This window comes from Elephas maximus, chromosome 1, assembly GCF_024166365.1.
Source record: "Elephas maximus indicus isolate mEleMax1 chromosome 1, mEleMax1 primary haplotype, whole genome shotgun sequence".
NCBI classification, from domain to species: Eukaryota; Metazoa; Chordata; class Mammalia; order Proboscidea; family Elephantidae; genus Elephas; species Elephas maximus.
In genome coordinates, this window is record NC_064819.1 from 188,460,152 (window position 1) to 188,484,335 (window position 24,184).

The window sequence follows — 24,184 nt, forward strand, 5'->3', positions numbered from 1 at the left end:
TTGCTTATTGGTCCACTTATGAGGATTTTTGTTTTATGTTGAGGTGTAATCCATAATGAAGACCATAGCCTTTGATCTTCATCAGTAAGTGCTTCAAGTCCTCTTCACTTTCAGGAAGCAGGGTTGTGTCATCTGCATAATGCAGGCTGTTAATGTATCTTCCTCTAATCTTGATGGCCCGTTCCTCTTCAGAACCCAGCTTCTGGGATTATTTGCTCAGCATACAGATTGAGTAGGTGTGGTTAAAGGATACAACCCTGACCCACACCTTTCCTGACTTTAAACCACGCAGTATCCCCTCATTCTGTTGGAACAACTGCCTCTTGTTCTGTGTACAGATTCCTCATCAGCACCAGTAAGTGTTCTGGAAATCCCATTCTTCGAAATGTTATTCATAATCTGTTATGATCCACAGTTGAATGCCTTTGCATAGTCAATAAAACACAGTAAGTGTCTTTCTGGTATTCTCAGCTTTCAGCCAGAATCCATCCGACATCAGCAATAATATCCCTGATTCCACGTCCTCTTCTGAATCCAGTTCAACTTTCTAGCAGTTCCTTGTTTATATACTGTTGCAGCCGCTTTTGAATGATCTTGATCAAAATTTTACTTGCCTGTCATATTAACGATACTGGATGATAATTTCCTCGTTCAGTTGGATCACCTTTCTTTGGAATAGGCATAAATATGGATTCCTTCCTGTTGGTTAACCAGGTAGCTGCCTCCCATATTTCTTGGCATAGATGAGTGAGCACTTCCAGGATTGCATCTGTTTCTAGAAACATCTCCATTGATATTCTATCAATTCCTACAGCCTTGTTTTTCATCTATGCCTTTAGTGTAGCTTGGACTTCGTCCTTCAGTATCATCGGTTCCTGATCATATGCTGCCTCCTGAAATGACTGAACATCGATCAATTCTTTTTGGTATAATGACTCTGTGTATTCCTTTCTTCTTCTTTTGATGCTTCCTGTGTTGTTTAATGTTTTGCCTGTAGAATCCTTCACTATTGCCACTCGAGGATTTAAAATTGCAATAGTTCTTTCAGCTTGAGACATGCCAAGCATGTTCTTCCCTCTTGGTTTTCCATCTCCAGTTCTTTGCACTTGTCATTATAATACTTTACTTTGTCTTCTTGAGCTGCCCTTTGAAATCTTCTGTTCATTTCTTTTACTTCATCATTTCTTTCTTTTTGCTTGAGCTACTCAATGTTCAAGAGCAAGTTGCAGAGTCTCTTCTGATATCCCCTTTGGGCATTTCTTTCTTTCCTGTCTTTTTAATGACCTCTTGCTTTTTTAATGTATGACGTCCTTGATGACATTCCACAATTCGTCTGGTCTTGGTCATTAGTGTACAACACATCAAATCTATTCTTGAGTCTCTAAATCCAGGTGGAATATACTAAAGGTCATACTTTGGCTCTCGTAGACTTTTTCTAATTTTCTTCAGTTTCAACTTGAACTTGCATATGAGGAACTGATAGTCTGTTTCACAGTTGGCCCCTGGCCTTTTCTGACTGATGATATTGAGCTTTTCCATCGTCTCTTTTCACAGGTGTAGTCTATTCAATTCCTGTGTATTCAATCTGGCAAAGTCCACGTGTATGGTCGCCATTTATGTTGGTTCATATTTGCAATGAAGAAGTTGTTGGTCTTGCAAAATTCCACCATGTGGTCTGTGGCATCATTTTTATCACCAAGGCCATATTTTCTAAGTACCAATTCTTCTTTGTTTCCAACTTTCACATTCAATCACCTGTAATTATCAATGCATCCTGGTTGCATGTTTGAGCAATTTCAGACTGCAGAAGTTGGTAAAAATCAATTTCTTCATCTTTGGCCTCAGTGGTTGATGTGTAAATTTGAATAACAGTCTCATAAACTGGTCTTCCTTGCAGGCTTATTGATATTATCCTATCACTGACAGCGTTGTACTTCAGGATAGATCTTGAAATGTTCTTTTTGATGATGAATACAACATCATTCCTCTTCAAGGTGTCATTCCCGGCATAGGAGACCATATGATTGCCCTGTTCAAAATGGCCAAAACCAATCCATTTCAGCTCACTAATGCCTACGATATCAATGTATATGTGTTCTATTTCATTTTTGATGATTTCCAATTTTCCTAGATTCATACTTTGTACATTCCATGTTCTTATTATTAATGGATGTTTGCAGCTGTTTTTTCTCATTTTGAGTTTTGCCACATTAGCAAATGAAGGTCATGAAAGCTTGACTCCATCCCTGTCATTAAGGTTGACTCTACTTTGAGGAGTCAGCTCTTCCCCAGTTGTCTTTTGAGTGCCTTCCAACCTGGGTAGCTCATCATCCGGCACTATATCACAAAATGTTATGCTGCTATTCATAAGGTTTTCACTGGCTAATTCTTTTCAGAAGTAGACCAACAGGTCCTTCTTCCCAGTCTGTCTTAGTTTGGAAACTCAGCTGAAACCTGTTTGCCATGGGTGACCTTGTTGGCATTTGAAAACTGCTGGCACAGCTTCCAGCACTGCAGCAACAATCAAGTCCTCATAGTGTTACACACTGAGAGACACCTGGAGGTTATTTATGGTTACTTATGCCTATTTATGGTAGAAGCATAAAATCAAAACAACTTGATAATATGTGCCAAGAGCCTTAAAAATGTTCATATCTTTTGATTAAGTATTTCTACCTTTTGGGACTCTGGTCTAAAGATTTAATTCTAAAACAGAGAAAAATTTAAGCTCCATTAATACTAATTTTTGTCTAATTATAACATAGTGAAAAAACAATCTATACCTCCACCAATGAAAGATGGACTACATACTTGAGGGAGATATGTGTGGCTGTTGATATGGTCATACTGGTTGTGGACTGAATCACTCAAGGCCCTGGACAAATTGCTATATCATCCCAGGTCCTCAAATACATCCCATAAAAATGTCTTTGTGTAATGGTTTTCCTCTGAATAAATCATCATGAAGAATCCAATGCATCCAGTAGTTAAATCACAAATAAATTGTCCTTTGAACTTTCATAGAAATTGATGAACATTTATAATCACTGAAATAGAGACTCTGTTTGTTTTTTTTTTAACCTAGTCACTGAGTAGAACTCAACAAAACCCCGGAGATGAGCACACATATGGCTGGGACTACTCAGTTAAATCATCATTTTACCTCAGCAAAACTAGATATTATTACATGCTACTGGAAATCTTGGTGGCATAATGGTTAAGTGCTACGGCTGCTAGCCAAAAGGTCAGAAGTTCAAATCCACCAGGCACTCCTTGGAAATCCTATAGGGCAGTTCTACTCTGCTCTATAGGGTCGCTATGAGTAGGAATCAACTTGACGGCACTGGGGATGGGATGGAGCCCTTTGAGTTTTTTTAATTGTCTCTTTCCACAGATGTAGTCAGTTTGGTTCCTGTGTATTCCATCCAACGAGGTCCACATGTTGTTGAAAAAAAGTATTTGCAATGAACAAGTCATTGGTCTTGCAAAATTCTATGATGTGATCTCCGACATCATTTCTGTCATTAAGCCCATGTATTTTTTTTTTATTATTCTAACTACTGATCCTTCTTCTTTGTTTCCAACTTTTGCATCCCAATCACCAGTAATTATCAATGCATCCTGACTGCACGCTTGATGAATTTCAAACTGCAGGAGTTGTTAAAAGTCTTTAATTTCTTCTACTTTGGCCTTAGTGGTTGATGTGTGAATCTGAATAACAGTTGTATTAACTGGTCTTCTTTGTAAGCATACGGCTATTATCCTATCACTGACAGCACTGTACTTCCAGATAGATTCTTGAAATGTTCTTTTTGATGATAAATGCAAAGGATACCTCTTCAACTTGTCATTGCCAGCATAGTAGACCATATGTCTGATTCAAAATGGCCAATACCAGTCCATTTCAGATCACTAATGCCTAGGATATTGATATTTATGCCTTCCACATTTCATTTTTGACTATTTCCAATTTTCTTAGATTTATACTTTGTACATTCTACGTTCCAATTATTAATGGATGTTTTCAGCTGTTTCTTCTCATACTGAGGTATGCCACATCAGCAAAAGAAGGTCTCAAAAGCTTGAGTGCATTCACATCATTAAAGTTGACTCTACTTTGAGGAGGCAGCTATTCCCTAGTCATCATTTTAGTGACTTTCAACCTAAGAGGCTCATCTTCTGGTGCTATATCAGACAATGTTTCACTACTATTCATAAGATATCCACTGACTAATTTTTTTCAGAAGTAGACTGCCAGGTCCTTCTTCCTAGTCTGTCTCAGTCTGAAAGCTCAGGTGAAACCTGACCACCACGGGTGACCCTGCTGGTATCTGAATATCTGTGGCATACCTATCAGCATCACAGCACACACAAGCCTCCACAGTAGGACAAACTGACAGGTGGAAAAAGCTCAATATCATCAGTCAAAACAAGGCCAATGGCTAACTGAGGAAAAGATCATCAACTGCTCATATGCAAGTTTAACCTGAAGATGAAGAAAATTAGAACAAGCTCATAAGAGCCAAAGTATGGCCTTAAGTATATCCCACCTGAATTTAGAGACCATCTCAAGAAAAGATTTGACACGTTGAAAACTAATGACCGAAGACCAGAGGAGTTGTAGAATGACATCAAGGACATCATACGTGAACAAAGTAAGAGGTCATTAAAAAGACAGGAAAGAAAGAAAAGACCAAAATGGATGTCAGAAGAGACTCTGAAACTTGCTCTTGAACTTCGAGCAGCTAAAGCAAAAGGAAGATGTGATGAAGTAAAGGAACTGAACAGAAGATTTCAAAGGGTGGCTCAAGAAGACAAAGTAAAGTATTATAATGGCATGTGCAAAGAGCTGGAGATAGAAAACCAAAAGGGAAGAACACGCTTGGCATTTCTCAAGCTGAAAAAACTGAAGAAACAATTCAAGCCTCGAGTTGCAAAAGTGAAGGATTCTATGGTGAAAATATTAAATGACAGAGAAAGCATCAAAAGAAGGAAGGATAGAATACAGAGAGTAATTATACCAAAAAGAATTTGATGACGTTTCAAGAGGTAGCATATGTTCAGGAACCAATGGCACTGAAGGAAGAATTCCAAGCTGCACTGAAGGCACTGGCAAAAAATAAGGCTCCAAGAATTGACAGAATATCAATTCAGATGTTTCAACAAATGGATGCAGGGTTGGAAGAGCTTGTTCGTGTATGCTAAGAAACTTGGAAGACAGCTACCTGGCCAACTGACTTGAAGAGATCCATATTTATGCCTATTCCCAAGAAAGGTGTTTCAATCGAATGCAGAAATTATCGAACAGTACCATTAATATCACATGCAAGCAAAATTTTGCTGAAGATCATTCAATAGTGGCTGCAGAAGGATATCCACAGGGATCTGCCAGAAATTCAAGCCTGATTCAGAAGAAGATGTGGAACCAGGGATATCACTGCTGATGTCAGAAGGATCCTGGCTAAAAGCAGAGAATACCAGAAAAAGGTTTACCTGTATTTTATTGACTATGCAAAGGCATTTGACTGTGTGGATCAGAACAAATTATGGATAACATTGTGAAGAATAGGAATTCCAGAACACTGAACTGTGCTCATGAGGAGCCTGTACACAGATCAAGAGGCAGTTGTTCAGAAAGAACAAGAGGATACTGCATGATTTAAAGTCAGGAAAGGAGTGCATCAGGGTTGTATCCTTTCACCATACCTACTCAATCTGTATGCTGAGCAAATAATCCCAGAAGCTGGACTACATGAAGAACAGGGCATCAGGATTGGAGGAAGACTCATTAACAACCTGCATTAAAGCAGATGACAGAACCTTGCTTGTTGACATGGAAGAGGACTTGAAGCATTTACTAATGAAGATCAAAGACCATAGCCTTCAGTATGGATTACACCTCAACATAAAGAAAACAAAAATCCTCACAAGTGGACCAATAAGCAACATTATGATAAGTGGAGAAAAGACTGACGTTGTCAAGGATACCCTTTTACTTGGATCCATAATCAACAGCCATGGAAGCAGCAGTCAAGAAATCAAAAGATGCCCTGCATTGGGCAAATCTGCTGCAAAGGACCTCTTTAAAGTGTTGAAAAGCAAAGACGCTATCTTGAAGACTAAGCCGCGCCTGACCCAAGCCATGGCATTTTCAGTTGTATCACATGCATGTGAAAGCTGAACAATGAATGAGGACGATCGAAGAAAAATTAATGCCTTTGAATTGTGGTGTTGGCGAAGAATATTGAATACATCACGGACTGTTAAAATAATGAACAACTCTGTCTTTGAAGAAGCACAACCAGAAAGCTCCTTAGAAGCTAGGATGGCAAGACTGAGTTTTAGATACTTTGGACATGTTGTCAGGAGGGATCAGTACCCGGAGAACATCATGCTTGGTAGGTACAGGGTCAGTGAAAAAGAAGAAGATCCTCAATGAGATGGACTGACAAAGTGGCTGCAACAATGGGCTTAAGCATAACAATGATAGAGAGCATGACGCAGGACAGGGCAGCGTTTTGTTCTGTGGTACACGGGGTCACTATGAGTCAGAATCAACTAAATGGAACCTAACAACAACAACAGGAATAGATGGAATACCATTTGAGATGTTTCAACAAAAGGACGCGCACTGCGAGTACTCACTTGTCTATAACAAGAAATATTGAAGAGCTACCTGGCAAACAACTGGAAGAGTTTCATATTTATGCCTATTCCAAAGAAAGGTGATCGAACCAAATGTGGAGATTATCAAACAATATCATTACTATCACATGCAAGTAAAATTTTGATGAAGGTAATTCAAAAATGGTTGCAGCAGTACTTCAACAGGGAACTGTTAGAAATTCAAGCTGGTTTTAGATGAGGACATGGAACTAAGGATATCATTGCTGATTTCAGATGGATCCTGGCTGAAAGCAGAGAATACCAGAAAGATGTTTACCTGTGTTTCACTGACTATGCAAACACATTCAACTGTGTGGATCATGACAAATTATGGGTAACATTCAGAAGAATGGAATTTCCAGAACACTTAATTGTTCTCATGAGGAACCTGTACATAGTTCAAGAGGTAGTCACTTGAACAGAACAAGTGGATACTTCATGGTTTAAAGTCAGGACAGGTGTGAGTCAAGGTTGTATCTTTTCACCATATTCTATCTGTAAGCGAAGCAAATAATCTGAGAAGCAGGACTGTATAAAGAGGAATGGGGCATCAGGACTGGAGGAAGAGTCATTAACAACCTGGGATATGCAGATGACACAACCTTGCTTGCTGAAAGTGAAGAGGACCTGAAGTACTTCAAAGACCTCTCAGCCTCCAGTATGGATTACACCTCAGTATAAAGAATACAAAAATCCTCACAGCTGGACCAATAAGCAACATCATGATAAATGCAGAAAAGATTGAAGTTGTCAAGGATTTCATTTTAGTTGGATGCACAATCAACACCCATGGAAGCAGCAGTCAAGAAATCAAAGGATACATTGCATTGGGCAAATCTGCTGCAAAATATTTCTTTAAAGTTTTGGAAAGCAAAGATGTCACCTTGAAGACTACGCTGAGCCTGACCCAAGCCATGGTGTTTTCAATTGCCTCATATGCATGGGAAAGCTGGGCAATGAATAAGGAAGACCGAAGAAAAATTAACTCATTTCAATTATGGTGTTGGCTTAGAATCTTGAATATACCACAGACTGCCAAAAGAAGAAACAAATTTGTCTTGGTAGAAGTACAGCTTCTTAGAATCAAGAATGACGAGCCTTCATCTCACATACCTTGGACATGTTATCAGGGGGACTAGTCCCTGGAGAAGGATATTATGCTTGGTAAAATAGAGGGTCAGTGAAAAAGAGGAAGACCTTCAATGGGATGGACTGACACAGTGGTTGCAACAATGGACTTAAGCAGAACAATGATCATGAGAATGGCACAGGACCAGGCTGTGTTTTGTTCTGTTGTACATGCAGTCACTATTAGTAGGAAGCGACTTGACAGCACCTAACAACAACATGGAGCCCTGGTGGTGCAGTGGTTAGAATCCATCATCTGCTCCTTGGAAACCCAATGGGGCAGTTCTACTCTGTCCTATAGAGTCACTATGAGTCACAATTGACTCGATGGCAACAGGTATGGATCCTACAAGTTGCTCAAGAATGTACAAATATTAATACTTTCAATGCCTAGGACTTTTATGAGACTTTTATTTAAATTATTGGTTACAAAGACTTTCTTATGGCATACAAAGGCTTATGTCCAAATACTAAGTAAATAAAAAGATAAATTTATTTGACATCATCATCTATCATATTTATAAATTTAAAATAAACTTTGAAAATACAGTGCAAAGAAAAAAGTACAGAAGTATATGTGCTTAGCAATGCTGATCTTTTGGCAGTTGATAACAGATAATTGCTTTTTCTTTCTTTTGTCTAGTTTTTGGTATTATCTCATTTTCCAACAGGGATTATCAAATTCTAAAACAGAACAACGTTAAGTCTAAGGCGCAGGTTAATCAGCTGGCTTTCTTGTTAGATAAGACAGTATCACACATACCAGGCATTCAGGGTGTTGATGAGAATTCTTGCCCTATGTTACCTTACTTGAGCGCTACATTAGCCTTATGAGGCAGGTATTATCGTCTCTATTAAAATGCATAGACACCATAGACTTTGAGAAAGTCTATGCCCTTGAAGAGTTGAAATTAAACTTGAAATCTGTGAATGTCAAGGATTTATTATAAAGGAAACCTACATAACAGACTTGGGGGAAAAAACACTCTGGAGATTTAAATACACACGAAGTTATGGATACGTACTGAAATTATTGTATATTCCTTATATTTGATGAGAATGTAATTTTCTTTAAGGACACCTGAGATGTTGGAGTTGAAGAAAAACTACTATGCCTATTATGGATTACCTGTGATGGGGCAAAACCAGACATGTGGAAAGCTGAAAACACAAGTGGCACCTCAGCTTTCAGGAGCATTTCAATATAGTGAGTGCTGCAAAAATATACTGGATGGATGCCAGATTCTACAATGTCGACGGGTAGGTATCTCTGCACAAAAAAGAAAAATTGAGAGTTAAGTAACGAATACACAACTAATTTAAAATAATCAGACACATACTTATCTCAATCTTTTTCCTTCACTTTGAATTGCTGCTTCAAAATTAATGTGGTGGCATAACAAGTTACTGCAAATATTATAATTATGTAAATTTAAAAGTCAGAATGTTAAACACTGTAGAAAGAATAAATACTGGTAACAGCCATGTTATACACCATCTAACACAGGATTTAACACTTCGTAGTTGTGGCATCTTATACCCTTTGTGGAATCATGGGGAAGGGTGTTACATGAAAGAATTAATAAATGTATGAGTAAATGAGTGATGTTTTAATACTAAGCGTATTTCAATATACTTAACGTTGTTGGTTTTGTCCAAAAATTCTATAATGTTGAAAGGTTTTATCTTTTCCAGCTCTTGGGGATATTTACCTAGTCCTCTTCTCTAAGATGATGTTTAATTAGAATCTGAACTTTAGTTAACAATAGCCCAAATCTGGAACACTATAAGACGCTCACCTCAAAGGCCAGTAAAAAGTGCATAATGCATTCTCATCAAAGTTCTTAGGCCAACTATTTTATATATATATACACATATATTCTGCATCAGTTGCCTCATATTTACAAACTTGCATTTCTCAGCAAGTTCTTCATAAAGCTGGTTATTTTTTCAACTTAGCCCTTGTTGTTAGGTGCCCTCAAGTCAGTTCCAACTCATAGTGACCCTATGTACAACAGAATGAAAAACTGCCGAGTCCTGGGCTATCCTCTCAATCATTGTCATGCTTGAGCCCACTGTTGCAGCCACTGTGTCAATCCACCTCGTTGAGGGTCTTTCTCTTTTACGCCGACTCTGTACTTTACCAAGTGTGATGTCCTTCTCCAGGGACTGATCCCTCCTGACAACATGCTCGAAATATGTAAGATGCAGTCTTGCCATCCCTGCTTCTAAGGAACATTCTGGTTGTACTTCTTCCAAGACAGATTTGTTCATTCTTTTGGCAGTCCATGGTATATTCAATATTCTTCGTCAACACCACAATTCAAAGGCGTCAACTCTTCTTCGGTCTTCCTTATTCATTGTCCAGCTTTCACATGCCCTTAGGTACAGCTTATGATCATGAATGCTCAATATTGTTTTAATGAGTATCGCTTTAAATCTAGCATGTACTCACAACAAATATTTTTTTAAAAAACAAAGAATAAACACTAAGGTATAATTTTCTGTAAAGAAAAACAGACTGGCAATTACATTTACAAACTTATAAAAATTGATAATCAAATTAGATCTGAAAACTTTATTTAATAAAGCAACTTCCAAAATCACGCTTTATTTTCTTGCCTTTATGAGGCATCTTCTATTTTTAAATTTTCTAATAAGAGAAAGTTAACACTTTTAAATTAAAACAAATCAAATTCAAATATAATTATTTTATAACAATTAAAATATTAAGAATTTCTTTCACACTTTATTGCTAAGCTGCTTTTAAAGATTCAAGTTAAAGTTGTACATTACAATTTCTGAGGTAAGTGGCTAGATTTGTCAGTAGTTTTCTTGTCATTTTATCATTGCACTTTATAGAAATATGTATTTTTATGATAGGGTCTCTGGAAGATACCTCATAGTACAAGAAAAAACACTGATTCCATGCACTGATGGCTGAAGACACAGACAGAAGATTAAACAGACAACATTTTACAGTAAACTTTAGATAGATGTCTAGGACAAAAAAAAGAAAAACAACTTCTTTAGAAAGATGTCTAGAACAACAACAAAGCTACTTATTTGAGTAGCTAAAAATAATAATATGGACTGAATGAGAATAAACATCCTTTAATTCATCTTCTTTAGTGAAATACACAATGTGATTCACTAATGCTATTTATAGAATTGACCAATCTAATAAGCATATGAAAGGAGCCCTGGTAGAGCAATGGTTAAGGTCTCAGCTGCTAACCAAAAGATCTGAGGTTTGAACCCACCAGCCTTTCCTCAGGAGAAAAGAGCTGGTTATCTGCTTCCATTAAAATTACAGCCTAGGAAAACCTGTGGGGAAGTTCTACTCTGTCCTATATTGTCACTATAAGTATGAATTGACTCATAACACACAACACAATAATAAGCATATATAAAAGCAAAAAATCAACTTATATAAGATTTTGATTTTCAACACAGTAAAACTGAAGTAATAATTGTCTGAATACATGTATAACAGTAGCATAAGATTTCCATGTGTATGTAGTGATTATTACAGAGTATTGTTTCATTGAAAACAACATCTTTGGAGTAGGTCTATTAAGGCTTATTAATTATATTCTGAATCCATTATTATGTAATGGATTGTCAAGATAAGTCAAGAGTTCTTCTACTGTTATGGATTATACTCTTTGAGAGAAATTATGCCATATTTTTCATTAACCAACACAGATCCTAGCACCAAGACTTGCATAGAGTATCTGCTCAGCGTATTACTGACTGAATTACAACAAGAAAAGATACTTGCACATTGTAATCATGGTAAACTTGTTCATAACAAAAGTTTTATTAATCAGTCTACTAACAGTCATTTCACAGCTTTAATTTATAGCAAATGGTGTCCATAAAACTGGATCAATAATGGTAACTCTGAGTCATATGAATATAATAAACAATCTTCTGAGCCACCAACTAATAAATTATACTTGCTATACTTTTAGTGTTTTGATGTATTTTGCTTAGTCACAACTCTCTGAAAAGATGGTAGCTCTTTATTATCTAGAATATAGGCTTGAGGAGAACTCACGCAGGATAATAGCATTTAATATACCCTCTAAGTAACATATAAGTTAATATACAAACTATTTAAAGATATAGTTGTAAAAAAAATCAGTAAAAACTTTTGAATAGGGAGATATATCAGAAAGTGACATAATAACATAAAGCAAGAACTTTATAAAATAACTCTTCAGAGTATTTTACTTTAGTGATTAAAAATGAAAAACGTGTTTTAATGTGAAGTCTGGTAATTAGCTTTATAGTTTTTATTCTTCTATTACAGGTAGTTCTGTCGAGTCATTTTATTTCTGACACTAAGAAAAATCTACTTCTATGTAAAAAAAAAAATTCTATGTAGCTATGAAAATTAGGTAGAAAGATCATGTAAGAAAGGTTTGAAGCTCGCCAATTCTGTCCAAACAGATCCAAACCGATCCAATGCAGTCCAACCTGCGAGCAGAGGATGGGTTATGCTTTGTTGGCAATGCTGTAATTAATTTGTGCACTGTGAGCATCATGTAGAGATGTGAATAGAAAACTCTGAAGATCTTTTTCAAAACTGTTGCTGTCGTTAGGTGCTGTTGTGTAGATTTCAGCTCACAGCAACCCTCTGTGACAGAACAGAACTGCCTCAAAGGCTTTCCTAGGCTGTAATCTTTATGGCAGCAGATCGCTAGGTCTTTCTTCCGTGGAGCCACCGGCTGTGTTCCAACCACCAACCTTTCTGTTAGCAGCGGAGTGCTTAACCGTTGCGCCACCAGTGCTCCTATAATTCCAGAAAACATACAACTTTTTCCTCTTAGAAAAACAAAAGGCTGGGAAAATGAAATCTTCAAATATGACTAAGATTTAAAGTCATACATAAGAAAAAGAAGCAGTTTTGATGCTAGTCCTTTTCCAACAAGTGATTGCTCACATGCCTTTTTGTTTTTATTTTATTTTTGCTGATGTCCTGAAAATGGGTTGCAAATGTACCACAAAATGGTAAGGTAATAAAATTTTAAATTCTATGTGAATTCTACTAAAATTATTAACTGTAAATTTTCTAAACAAAGTAATTTTTATTTTAGGAGGCATAGAGAGGGCTACCCTACATAGTAACTATCACATGGTCTTGCTGTTGAACTATATTTATCACCATTGTAATTTTGTTTGTATACAAATGAACAATATTTTAGTTTACATTTCAATTTAATTTGTTCTCTTTCATATGTATGATTGTTACTTTATCATTATTATTTGACATAGGCATTCCTACATGGAAATAATTGGTTTCTTGATCTTCCTTAATCTATGATTTTATCAACAGTCTACATATAAACAACGAGCTAAAGCTGACTCTTGATGAAATCCCATAAAGAATGATTGTTCCACCATTTAGAAAGCTTTCTTTTCCTTAAAAATAAATAACAACAAAATAAAAGCAAACCCATTGCCTTTGAGTCAAATTCTAACTCATAGCGACCCTACAGGACAGAGTAGAACTGCCCCATAGGGTTTCCAAGGCTGTAAATCTTTATGGAAGCAGACTATCTCTTTCCTTCGAAATAGGATCGTGGGTTTGAACCTCCAACCTTTTAGTTAGCAGCTAAATGCTTTACTGTGCCACCAGAGCTCCTCAAAAGCAATTAATAGTTGAAGATTAAGTCAATACATTAAAGGGTACTTCTGATGTAAATGACTTCAAATTTTTAATTTTTCGAATTATTTTTATCTCACATGAGTAGGGCAGTCATAGTTTAGAACATTTTAAGAACTTTAAAATCAATGTTTCACTACTTCCTGATTTGCTTATCCTAGGCCTACTTTTTTTTTTTAACTTTTTGATATAATCTAAAACATTCTTAAGAATTAAGAGGACCTGTATCTTTTAAATACATTTTCTGAAGAAATAAAACCTACCATCCCTTACATGTTTCTATTTAAATGTTAATTCATATATTCCATATACACTCATTGAGTGGTTGCTATAAGCCATAGTTTGGGACACATCAGTGAACAAAAGAAAAAGCCCTCATAAAGCTTACATTTAAGTGTTTTGATAATAAACAAATAAATGCATAAACTAAATAGCATTCCAGGGATTTATACAGGCCACGGGGAAAAAAGGACAAAACAGCATTTTAAGGAGGTTGGAGAATGTGGGAAAGGGGTACAGGTTGAACTTTCTTGAAGTTGGTTTTCCTGAGGCTGATTTTTTTGGGATTGATTATAACAGTGTTAGATTAAGCCCTGGTGGTGCAGAAGGTTAAGCGCCACACTGCTAACCTAAAAGCTGGAGATTTGAACCCACTCAGTGACTCCACAGGAGAAAGACACAGCCATCTGCTTCCATAAAGATTACAGCCAAAAAAACCCTACGGGGCACTTTTGTTTACTCTTTCACATGGAGTCCTTATGAGTCAAAAACGACTTGATAGCACTTAAGAACAACAAAAATTGAGCTAAAGAAGGTAGACATGTTTGTGCTATTAATAACAAAAGCCGAAGTGCCTCACCTTTTTGCTCCTTTTACCAACCTACATAGAAACTGCCAGCACACAGTTTGAGATCAATGGAACACATAAAATAGAAAAGGTGCCACTTTTTATGGAATGCACTGACAAGTGACATAATAATAATCTAAAAGGTTATTAAATCAAAAACATACTGTGAATGATAACTATATAGACATTAGCAACTATGCCTAGTTAACAGCTCTAGATAGAATGCCTGAAGAGGAAGGTTTGCAGAACGCTATTTGTTTTACAAAGAAGCAGTAAAAGAAAATACTGGTAACGAAATATTTAACTTGGTTATTTGTATTTGGAAAAGGAAAAAGGATGTTATCAAAGGCATTGTGGAAGTCTTTATTGATGGTACAGCTGCAACAACAGAAAGGAACCAAGATTTACATCAAGGGTTCATTCTGAAAACCCTGAGGTTCCAGTAATGCGTCATCCCATTCAATTCAGAGATCTATACTCCATATTAAATGATGCCATCAAAACGGCAAATTTAATAAAGATTTTTAAGCTGCTAAAGTCCTGCCTTTCAGTTTTATGAGAAAATGGGATTGAACACAATACTACTGCTGTTATGTAGGATTTCCAAAGGCAGAATTTCATCAAAAGTTTATGAGCTAAAAGAAGTGTTGGAGAAATTAAAATAAGTACCACCTTGTATATCTGATGAAAGATACTTCATTGGCTAAATTTTTAAAGCAACTAGTTGAATGTACCCAAAAACTATAAAAAAAAATAAGGCTTACGTAAATATTTAAAAAAAAAATTATTGTGAAAAATATTACAGATTCAAAGGAGAAATGCAATTCTCTAAGTTTAGTTTAAAACAACTCACTGGTAACATTTAGGCAATACTATAATCTGAAAATGAAAGCAGAATTGTTAAAACTGAAAATGAAAGCAGAATTGTTAAAACTAGTGGTATAGAGGTATCACAATTTTAAAACACTTGCCATTAAAATGTATGCGTGGACTCCAATCATACATTTTATGAAAACAATTTTCAATATTACACTTGTAAATAGAAGAAAGGAAGAGCTACCTACAAGAGTTAAAAAATGAACACCTACTTAAAGTTCATTCAAATTCTGGTTAACAGCAGAAAAAATAGTTCCATTGATTAGAGAAAAACCAGTAATATTCTTTTGTCACTTGCTTTCTTCTGTTAATGGGGACACAATTTCTCATGATGGTGAAGAGCTGGAAAGTATTATTCTGGAACTATCTAGTTATTTGAAGCATAAATTATGAAATTTCAATATTTAATGTATTCCTTGATGCTTTGTTTTTATTTATTTTTTAATAGGCTTTCCAAGGAGCAGCTGGTGGATTCGAACTGCCAACCTTTTGGTTAGCAGCTGAGCTCTCAACCACTGTGCCACCAGGGCTCCAATTTTTATTGTGCTTGTATCACAATTATACAATATGAAGAACACGTAACAAATATTTTCAGCCATCTCCACACAGATACCCTTGAGTCCCTTTTGATTATCCTTCTATGCCATGTGATTTCAACGTTCATATGTAACATGTCATAGAAAAGTTTAGCATAGTTCATGTGGTAGGCAGTTTCCCTAAGTTTAAAAGGGGTGGATGCATTGAACTCTAACCTCTGAGATATCATGGAACTAGTAAAAACTTTTAAAATACATTATAGTACCTGTCATGGATTCAATTGTGTCCCCCCAAAATATGTATCAATTTGGTTAGGCCATGATTCCCAGTATTGTGTGCTTGTCCTCTATTCTGTGACTGTAATTTTATGTTGAAGAGGATTAGGGTGGGATTGTAACACCCTTACTAAGGTCACATCCCTGACCCAATGTAAACGGAGTTTCCCTGGAGTGTGACCTGCACCACTTTTTATCTTAGAAGAGGTGAAACGGAAGGGAAGCAAGCAGTGAGTAGGGATCTCATACCACCAAGAAAGCAGCAGAGCAGAGTGCATCCTTTGGACCTGGGATTCTTGCATGGAGAAGCTCCTATTCCAGAAGATGGATGACAAGGCCCTTTCTCCAGATCTGACAGAGTGGAAAAGCCTTCTCCTGGACCTGTCGCCCTGAATTTGGACTTCTAGCCTACTAGACTGTGAGAGAATAAATTTCTCTTTGTTGAAGCTATCCACTTGTTGTATTTCTGTTACAGTGGCACTAGAGACTAAGATAGTACTTAATCAAACTCAGCAGATTGTTAAATGCCATCAAGTCAGTTCCAACTCATAGAGACCCTGTGTACAGCAGAATGAAACACTGCTCAGTCCTGTGCCATCCTCACAATCATTGCTATACTTGAGCCCATAGTTGCAGCCACTGTGTCAACCCATCTCGTTGAGGATTTTCCTCTATTCACTGACCATCTACTTCACAAAGCATGATGATATCCTTCTCCAGGGTTTGGTCTCTCCTGATAACATGTTCAAAGTACATGAGACGAAGTCTCGCCATGCTCCCTTCTGAGAAGCATTCTGGGTGTACTTCTTCCAGGACGGATTTGCTCATTCTTCTGGCAGTAGATGGTATATTGAATATTCATCAACATTAAAATTCAAGGGTGTCAATTCTTCTTCTGTCTTCCTTATTCATTGTCCAGCTTTTGCATGCATATAAGACGACTGAAAACACCATGGCTTGGGTCAGGTGCATCTTAGTCCTTAAAGTGACATCTCTGCTTTTAAACACTTTAAAGAGGTCTTTTGCAGCAGATTTACCCAATGCAATGCATTGTTTGATTTCTTAACTACTGATTCCACAGGCATTGATTGTGGTTCCAAGTAAAATGTAATCCTTGGCAATTTCAATATTTTCTTCATTTATCATGATGTTGCTTATTGGTCCAGTTTGAGGATCTTTGTCTCCTTTATGTTGAAGTGTAATCCGTAGTGAAGGCCGTACTCTTTGATCTTCATCAGTAAGTGCTTCAAGTCCTCTTCATTTTCAGCAAGGAAGGTTGTGTCATCTGCATATCGAAGGCTGTTAATGACTCTTCCACCAATCCTAATGCCATGCTCTTCTTCATACAGACCAGTTATCTCAGTTATTTGCTCAGCATACAGATTAAGTATGGTGAAAAGATACAACCCTGACACCTTTACTGATCTTAAACCACGCAGTATCCCATTGTTGTGTTTGAATGACTGCCTCTTGGTCTATGTATAGGCTCCTCCTCATGATTACAGTTAAGTGTTCTAAAGAATTCCCATTCTTCATAATGTTATCCAGAATTTATGATCCACACAGTTGAATGCCTTGGCATAGTCAATAAAACACAGGTAAACACATTCTGGTACTCTCTGGTTTCAGCCAAGATCCATCTGATATCAGCAATATCCCTCGTTCCACTTCCTCTTCTGAATCCAGCTTGAATTGCTGTCAATGCCCTGTCAATGTACTGCTACAACTGCTTTTGAATGATCTTCAGTAAAATTTTATCTGCATGTGATATTAATGATATCGTTTGATAATTTCTGCATTCTGTTGGATCAGCTTTCTTTGGAATGGGCATAAATATGGGTCTCTTCCAGTCAATCGGCCAGGTAGCTTTCTTACAAATTTCTTGGCATAGACAAATGAGTACTTCCAGTGCTGCATCTGTTTGTTGAAACATCTCAGTTGGTATTCCATCAGTTCCTGCAGCCTTGTTTTTCAACAATGCCTTCAGTGCAGCTTAGAGTTCTTCCTTTGAGACAATCGGTTCTTTATCATATGCTACCTCCTGAAATGAGTGAACATCGACCAATTCTTTTCGGTACAGTTACTCTGTGTATTACTCCCATCTTCTTTTGATACTTGCATCATTTAATATTTTCCCCCATAGAATCCTTCACTATTGCAAAGCGAGGCTTTAATTTTTTCTTCAGTTCTTTCAGCTTGAGAAATGCTGAGCATGTTCTTCCCTTAGGTTTTCTAACTCCAGGTCTTTTGTATATTTCATCATAATACTTTGTCTTCACGAGCCACCCTTTGAAATCTTCTGCTCAGCTCTTTTATTTCATAATTTCTTCCTTTCACTTTAGCTACTCCACATTCATGAGCAAATTTCAGAGTTTCTTCTGACATCCATTTTGATGTTTTCTTTCTTGTCTTTTTAATGACCTCCTGCTTTCTTCATGCATGATGTCCTTGAAAACCTTATTTGGTCTTCGGTCATTAGTGTTCGATGCATCAAATCTATTCTTGAGATGGTCTTCAACTTGTACTTGCAGAGGAGCAACTGATGGTCTGATCCGCAGTCAGCCCCTGGCCTTGCTCTGACTGAAGAATTTGAGATTTTCCATTGTCTCTTTCCACAGATGTAGTTAATTTGATTCCTGTGTACTCCATCTGGTGAGGTTCACGTGCATAGCTGCCATTTATGCTGTTGAAAAAACATATGCAATGAAGAAGTCGTTGGTCTTGCAAAATTCTATCATAAGATATCTGGTGTTGTTTCTATCACCATGGTTATATTTTCCAACCACTGATCTTCTTTGTTTTTAACTTTCACATTCCAATCACCAGTAATTATCAATGCATCTTGATTGAATGTTTGATCAATTTCAGACTCCAGAAGTTGGTAAAAATCTTCAATTTCTTCACCTTTGGTCTTAGTGGTTGGTGCGTAAATTTGAATAGTCATATTAACTGGTCTTCTTTGTAGCTGTATGAATATTATTCTATCAATGACAGTGTTGTACTTCAGGATAGATACTGAAATTTTTTTTTGACAATGAATGTAAAGTCATTCCCCTTCAAGTTGTTATTCCTGGTATAGTAGACCATAAGACTGTCTGACTCAAAACAGCCAATACCAGTCTGTTTCAGCTCACTAATCCTAGAATATCGGTCTTTTGTGCATTCCACTTCATTTTTGATGGATTTCCAATTTTCCTAGATTCATACTTTATACATTCCACATTCTGATTATTAATGGATGTTTGCAGCTATTTGTTCTCATTTTGAGTCATGCCACATTAGCAAATGAAGGTCCTGAATGCTTGACTCCATCTACATCATTAAGGTTGACTCTACTTTGAAGAGGCAGCTCTTTTCCAGTCATAGTTTTAGTGCCTTACAAACTGAGGGCTCATCTTCAGGCAGTATTTCAGACAAGGTTCTGCTGCTTTTCATAAGGTTCTCACTGGCCAGTTTTTTCAGAAGTGGGCCACCAGGTCCTTCTTCCTAGTCTGTCTTGGTCTGCAAGCTCAGCTAAAACCTGTACACCATGTGTGACCCTGCTGGTATTTGAAATACCAGTGGCTTAGCTTTCAATATCACAGCAACATGCAAGCCACCACAGTATGACAAACTGAGAGAAGAGTGGCAGAAACTCAGCACAGATCTCCAAAATATATATAAAAAGAGTGTCTTTTTTTTTTTTCTGCCGTGAGTCAGAATCAACTCAATGGCAACTAACAACAGAATTTAGCTACAATTTCTACTTAGTAAATGATTTTCTCTTACTGTGATTTTAACCATCAAAAGATTCCAACAAAGCAGCAGTAAAAAAATATTCATTCAACTGTTCTCTTTTCCATTACAGTTTAACTGAAGGTTACTCAACGATCCATTTAAAATTTTTCTATCATTAATCTTACATCTAGTTACCATTAGCTAAAACACAAAATGTCTGAGATGATGTCAAATCTGTATTTCCAAAGAGAATCAGTCAAAAGCATCAGTTATAAAATGAATATAAAATATCATTGTGCCCTCTATAAATATCCTAATAAATTTAATATGATTTTCCTTAAAATTTCAAACTCTTCTTTAAAACAGACAAAAAAGTCTTACAGAAATATGCAGTCTTGGCAACCAAAGGAAAGCAGAGGTCAGAAGCCGGGAGAACTGCTGAAGAAATTTGAATGTTTTCTCTTTGTCCCCCAACATTATCATGAACAGAGAAGATACAAACCAGTCATGGCCAGCATAACTCTCTTGCAGGCAGACTGAAAAACACAGTTAAGGAACTTTTACAATATTCTGTCTTTCAAAATATAAGAACACCGTAAATAAGGGGCCACATAAACCAGAGACTCCATTAGTCTGAGACCAGAAGAACTAGATGGTGCCTGGCTACTACCAATTACTGCCCTGACAGGGAACACGACAGAGAGTCCTTGACAGAGCAGGAGAAAAGGAGGAGGCAGAATTCAAATTCTGGTAAAAATACCAGACTTAATAGTCTGACTAAGACTGGAGGAGCCCTGGAAGACATGGCCCCCGAACTCTATGTTAGCCCAAAACTAAAACCATTCCTGATGCCAACTCTTTAGACAAAGACTAAACTGGACTATAAGACATAAAATGATACAGAGTGTGCTTCTTAGTTTTAGTTGATACACAAGACTAAATGGGCAGCTCCTGTCTGGAGGTGAGATAGAAGGCAGAAAGGAACAGGAGCTAGTTGAATGGACATGGGCAATCTTGGGTGGGAAGGAAGAACGAGCAGTCACATCACAGGGATAGGAATGAGGGTCACATAACAGTGTGTGTATAAATTTTGTATGAGAAACTAACTTGAGCTGTAAACTTCCAAATAAAGCACAATTAAAAAAAAAAAAAAAAAAACGCCATAAGTAATCATTCCCAGAATTTCTATCAGGAAGAACAGACAAATAGTACTTAGTCCTCATTTTATTTTCAGTAAATTTATAAGCTACTGAAGCAAAATTAAGCTGTTAGTAATGAAAAACTAATCACTTATCTAATAACTATTTTAATGAACTGTGTGCTTAGTGGAGCAGTGGTTAAGAGAATAGCTGCTAGACAAAAGGTCAGCAGTTTGAATCTACCGGAAACCCTATGGGGCAGTTCAGAATCGACTCAGTTGGCAATGGGTTTGGTTTTTGGTTATGTGCTCACATGCCCGTTGGAGGCTAATGGTATTAGCAACTAGAGAAAAAGTACCCACTTTGTGAAAAACGATTTGTTCAGCTCATTAACACATCAGTACCATCCTTTCTCTAGTTCAAGTTATCTCCTAAATGACGAGATTATCAAGCATAATAAAATGTAAGTATTTTCAGAATTTAATAATGCAAATAGTTTGTGTACATTTTCTTCAAGTCAAACTCCATTTCTGAAAGTTAACCATTTAAAATAGGATGATAAATGGATGTGATAAAGAAGAAGCCTTTTAAAAACTTTCTTAGTTAAGTCTGAAATACATTCTGACTTTCATTATTCAGTTTAAGAGTCATTGAATAAGACTGAATCTAATAATTATGATTCCATGTAACATGATGCATACTTTAAATACAGCATAAAAATACTATAATATCATAACAAATAAATCACTAATATAGGTTACAGTATAATTGTAATGAAAATGTGTTAAGGTATCCCATCAAAGAATTAGGAAAAACATGTGAAGAAAATTCAACTAATATGAGTCCACTCAAAAGGATATGAAGAGAAGATTTTATGGGAGCTTGCTGCTGTTTCAGGAATCTCTCACAGTGCTTTAAGACCCAGGAAAGATGATTTTCTGCATCATCTTTTAACAGGTTGAGGAACGTGCCATACCTAAATTAAAAGTCCACAGAACATATGAAAGGAAAAATATCAGAACCTGCATTGCAAACTCAATTATTTCAATCCATTGCAGTGTATTCCTCTTGAAATTTCAAGGTTTTAAGTTTTTAAATTTCCACTTTTAGCTAATATAAAAAACATGAAAAATTAACTTTCAATATATGTTTCTGATAATTATTATATGTTTGGATTAGCAATAATGATATGGTAAATAATGATAACTTTAAGGAGAGATGAAATAGTGATGACAGAAAAAAACTTAGATACCCTGTAGATGAGTATGAATATAAGTATTTCTTTCTTGAACTTAATCTAAAACATGAAATGCTGATGAGTGAGATTTACAGAATGTTATGTCTAGAAGCCAGTTTAGAATTCACCCAGTCCAGTGGTTTTTATGGGGGTAGTACTTCCCCTCAGAGCCACTATGGAAGTTCACGGGGGCATTTTGACTATCAGAGTGACACTGCACTGGGGAGTGACTACTGGTACTTCGAAGATGACGGCCAAGAGATTTGACATGGGACATGCCCTGTATAACAACCTGCAGTATTATTTGTGTGAATAAAAATCCCATTTATAATTATCTGATCCTATTTTTTTTTAATTCTGTTTTACATAAAATCATAAAATGTTTTTTCTATATTTTAATATACTTGGAACACAACTATGTCTAGATCAAAGGAAAGATAGTACTTTGTTTTGTTTGAAACTTTACTAAGATTTGTTCATCATCTTGGAAAGTCACATTAGAAAAGATAACACCGATTCTGTTATCTGAGGAACCAAATCAAAAACCCTATCAGTTTGCATTTGTAGCTGCCTTAGTCATAATGATTCTACATACAGGTGCCAGCAATTTCTTATACTGCAGTTATATCTAAGCATTTCATTATAAACCACCTTCCATATAATTCTTATAAATAAGATACTATAAGAATTAAAAAAAAAAAATATGTGACTTGCCTGCTTGTATTACCCACAGACTTCATTTCAAAATAGTTGCGGGGTCATTACAAAATATTTGTATAAATAGGGAGTATAGGGTCACAAAATATTACCAGAATAGTTACATGCCCTATGTTATACAAGGGGGAAAGCCAGAATTAATATCTCCATTTTTGTCATAATGCTATGAATTTATAAAAACACTCAGTCTTTTGAATAGCTTTCACATGCATTTTTTTTATATTTGATTCTGAAGATGACCTTGTAAACAGGATAGGACTGTAAAGATGCCTATTTAATAAGCAAGAGAGGCAAGTTTTAAGAACTCAGTCCTTAACTCCCATTCTACTGCTTTTAAGCTTGCCCATTCCTTTTCAAAATTACAATTTGAATACAAAAAAATTCAAACTACAATAATTCTGGGTCATTCAATTTTACTTCTGCATCTGTCCTTAAGGTACTTCTGTGCTCATCCCCATAGCTTGAAAATTAGAACTAATCATATTTTAGAAAATGGTATGGCTCTGCTACAAATATGCTGATTTTTACAATGTTATTTTTAGAAAAAACCTGATAATTATAGAGGCTTACATACGCCGCACTTAGCCTCTGGAATAATAATGAGCTGTAACTGATTCACCTGCAGAGGCAATTTACCCATGTGCTAATATCTTTGAAAACCAAGTTATTATTTTCTGAAAGATAAACTCTGTGCTTAAAGTATACAAAATAGTTGAGTGTTAAATTAAATACCATTAAGAACATACCAGGCAGATAAAACAAATTCTAGGAATATACCAGAGAGATATTTCCCTAAAACACACCTGACCGCCATTTTAATGCCAAGCTGCTGCACAGATGAAAGACTTTCGCTCTTCACATTTGCATCAGTAGCTAAAAACAATAGAAAACTGGGTTATAAAAATGGGTAAAATCTGCATAATAATCACATTTTAATTGAAAATTGATGAAAGAAATATTTTTGCATATTTTAACGTGAATTTTGGAAACACTGATGAATTTGTTCCTTTAAGAGCTGTCAGTTATATTTTCAAAGAAATTAACAGGAAACTTTTTACAAATAACTTTTATAAAAAGCATTTAAAGGCATATCAAATACAAAACAGTTAGCATTTTTTTTTAACCTATTTTACTCGGCTCTCAGAATACAAGGGCTGTTAATCTAAATGCAGTCATGTTGCTAGGTGCAATCAAGTTAATTCCGATTCATAGAGACCCCAAGTAACACTGCCCCATCAATTGTTCTAGGCTGTAACCATTACAGAAGAAGATCAGCAGGTCTTTCTCCCTTGGAGCCGCCAGGTGAGTTCCAACCGCCAAGCTTTTGGTTAGCAGCTAAGCACTTAACCGTTGTACCACCAGGGCCTTGTT

The 24,184-nt window shown here is 36.3% G+C and overlaps 1 protein-coding gene across 3 annotated transcripts in view; it reads right to left on the reverse strand.

Moving 5' to 3' along the window:
* The window catches only part of TBC1D32 (TBC1 domain family member 32), a 268,104-nt gene that overhangs the window by 40,886 nt on the left and 203,034 nt on the right, over positions 1-24,184 (reverse strand). For all 3 annotated transcript variants that reach the window (XM_049900015.1, XM_049900007.1, XM_049900000.1), the window contains 4 exons: positions 23,617-23,686; positions 21,720-21,835; positions 20,102-20,256; positions 8,924-9,064 (listed from right to left, as the gene is read on the reverse strand). In XM_049900015.1, coding sequence (XP_049755972.1) covers positions 8,924-9,064; positions 20,102-20,256; positions 21,720-21,835; positions 23,617-23,686 — 482 coding nt within the window. The remainder of the gene's footprint in view (positions 1-8,923; positions 9,065-20,101; positions 20,257-21,719; positions 21,836-23,616; positions 23,687-24,184) is intronic.